At 32.0% G+C, this 2,286-nt stretch overlaps 1 protein-coding gene across 1 annotated transcript; it reads right to left on the bottom strand.

Annotated features, from left to right (window-relative positions):
- Window positions 1-1,230: 1,230 nt before the first annotated feature.
- On the bottom strand, window positions 1,231-1,939 carry LOC136800053 (actophorin-like). The gene is made up of 2 exons (XM_067056670.1): window positions 1,599-1,939; window positions 1,231-1,426 (listed from the first exon to the last, which is right to left on the bottom strand). The coding sequence occupies exons 1-2, from the start codon at window positions 1,845-1,847 to the stop codon at window positions 1,256-1,258; spliced, it is 420 nt and encodes a 139-aa protein (XP_066912771.1). The 5' UTR covers window positions 1,848-1,939; the 3' UTR covers window positions 1,231-1,255.
- Between the last annotated feature and the right edge of the window lie 347 nt (window positions 1,940-2,286).

The raw sequence follows: 2,286 nt of genomic DNA, 5'->3' as shown, positions 1-2,286 counted from the left end.
CTAAATTAGGTTCGAAGGGTAGAGTTTTAACTCTGAGTTTTAACGCTAGACTTAAGACTTACGACCTTAGGATCTGAGGATCCAAAAGTTCAAAAATGGTCCAGCAGGGCTTGAAATATTGCTTAGAAACCAATAAATCCCTCCCAGATCGAAGTAATCGATGAAATCAAGTTGAAGGCCTAAAAATTGACATTCTCGCTCGAACTTCAATTTTCGAAAAATGGTAAATTAGTCAAAAATGCCAATATATTATGGCACTGTTTGTAGACTTAATTAAGACTTGTGAACTTAGGATCTCAAGAACCAAAAGTTCAAGTATGGTCCAATAGGGTTCGGAATATAATAGTTTTGAAGTCTATAAACCACTGCCGAATTGAAATTTTCGATTAAATTTGTCAGCTTTCTCACCCGAACTTTAAATTGTTAAAAACGAGGAATTAAGCAAAATTCTCAATATGTTTTGACAGATATTGTAATTTTACTTGCATGTCTTGTTCAAAGAAAAATAAATTAAACTTTCCCAATCTTTATTGCAAGTTGCTTCATTTTTGTAAGTAGGTTACCTTCAAGCCACCCGATTTCATTTATCTAACTATTCTTAACATAAAATTATTATATCAAAAGTTACGGCCTCTAGAACATTTGACTCGAAATCCCTATATGAGATGTTTATTTACCTCGACGGCTCAATTCAAAGAAAAATTAACAAAGATTTTCTCCCACATAGTAACTCAATGGTCAGTTATAAGTCATTATGTATAGTAGTAAACTGAAATCTTTTATCCATCCAATGATCTCAGGTTTTGTGGTCCTTCTAAATCATCCCTTCAAGGCAATGTTAATTTGCCATACTCACTTTATGAACTAAATACGAGGATTCATAAAGGAAATTCAAAGTCGTTTCGAAGTCTTCAAAATCAAATCGATTGAAAACGTCAAGTCTCCACCAGTTATCATTGGTCATATTATATGTGTTTATAATCAAAACCGATTTGGCTTTAAGCAAAAAGTAACAAATTTCTTTTATTTGAGTAAGAAAAACGCGTATCTTTGCAGATTTAACTTTAACAAAAGGTAGGCAGACAAATAAATTCAGAATTCAAAGCATCTTACGGTAAGATAGTGATTTTTTATTTGAAAAGAGATTAACAATTTAATTTACAATAAAGATGGGTTATAAATAGTGTAGATATTTTACAAAATTAAAGAATGAAATTACTAGCTCCCTACTAAAAAGAGATCTGTTTTGGAGTTTTTAGTTACAAACAGCGTCAATGAAGTTTTGTTCCGTCAAATCAGACCATTCGTGAAATGAAGCTTTCTTTGCAAAGCCATTACATTTTCTTTCGACCTCTTTGGTGGTGGAAGCAATCAACATCTTTTCTTTCCTCGATGCTTCGGCTCCTGACCAGATAGCATATAATGCCTAAAATAGGAAGTAAAATTAAATAAGATGAACGAATATAATCATTGCTAATTTTCAGATTTCAGGCTAAACATTCTTAATACTATAAATAATACATGCTTTTTAAAAATTATTCTGGTTTCGAAAATACCGGACCACGTCATTCCTTAGTTTGTGTATGGAATGAGCTTACCTTATTGCGTTTGTGTCCCTCTTTGTTTTCATATTGGCAGTCGTAGAAAACGTAGCAAGCTTTATGTTGAGCAAGGATTGTTACCAAGTCTTCAAATGTAGCGTCCAACGGTGCTGAATGAACCAAGACAACTTTGTCAAATTTTTCATTGAAACCAAAGACACAGAAACGGTGCTTTTGTGGTGCTTTGTGAAATCCTTTGAAAGCCTCAATGCAGTCGTTTGTGATTTTAATGCCGGAATCTACCATATTTGATGATCAAGACTTGTCTGTGTTAAATTTTACTTTCTTCTTCAGTTTACCAAGTTTGAGATTGAATGTTTGCTTGATATAAATCAAATGCAAAGCCTTTTTATACCTTACTTGATCTTCAGATTAAGCTCTTTTTATTTTACCATATATGGTTAATTCATAATTTGTTTTTAAATGTAAAGAAAACCAATAGCCATTATTGCTGACTTTGAAACTTAAAATTAGTGCCAATTTGCCTATCTAAGCAAAAATTTTGAATGACATAAATTATGGAAAATGGACATGTTTATGCATAAATTACTTTTTACCCAAATAAGGAATATCCCGGATGTAAAAAGAAAAATTGTACTTCTTTTAGGTTGTTCTATCATCCGTAAATTCACTTAATACTGTTTAAGACATCTATTTGTTAAGAGGTGGCATAAAATGAAAGTCA

This window comes from Clytia hemisphaerica, unplaced genomic scaffold (assembly GCF_902728285.1).
Source record: "Clytia hemisphaerica strain Z4C2 unplaced genomic scaffold, Clytia hemisphaerica genome assembly, whole genome shotgun sequence".
Lineage (NCBI taxonomy): Eukaryota > Metazoa > Cnidaria > Hydrozoa > Leptothecata > Clytiidae > Clytia > Clytia hemisphaerica.
The sequence above is the reverse complement of the archived record's forward strand: the minus strand, read 5'-3'. Positions and strand labels throughout refer to the sequence as shown.

Excerpts from the sequence above, each read along its gene's own strand:
- LOC136800053 (XM_067056670.1), bottom strand. The coding sequence starts at position 1,847 with ATGGTAGATTCCGGCATTAAAATCACAAACGACTGCATTGAGGCTTTC. Across the intron at positions 1,427-1,598 it reads AGGGACACAAACGCAATAAG|GCATTATATGCTATCTGGTC; the intron begins GTAAGCTCATTC and ends TTCCTATTTTAG.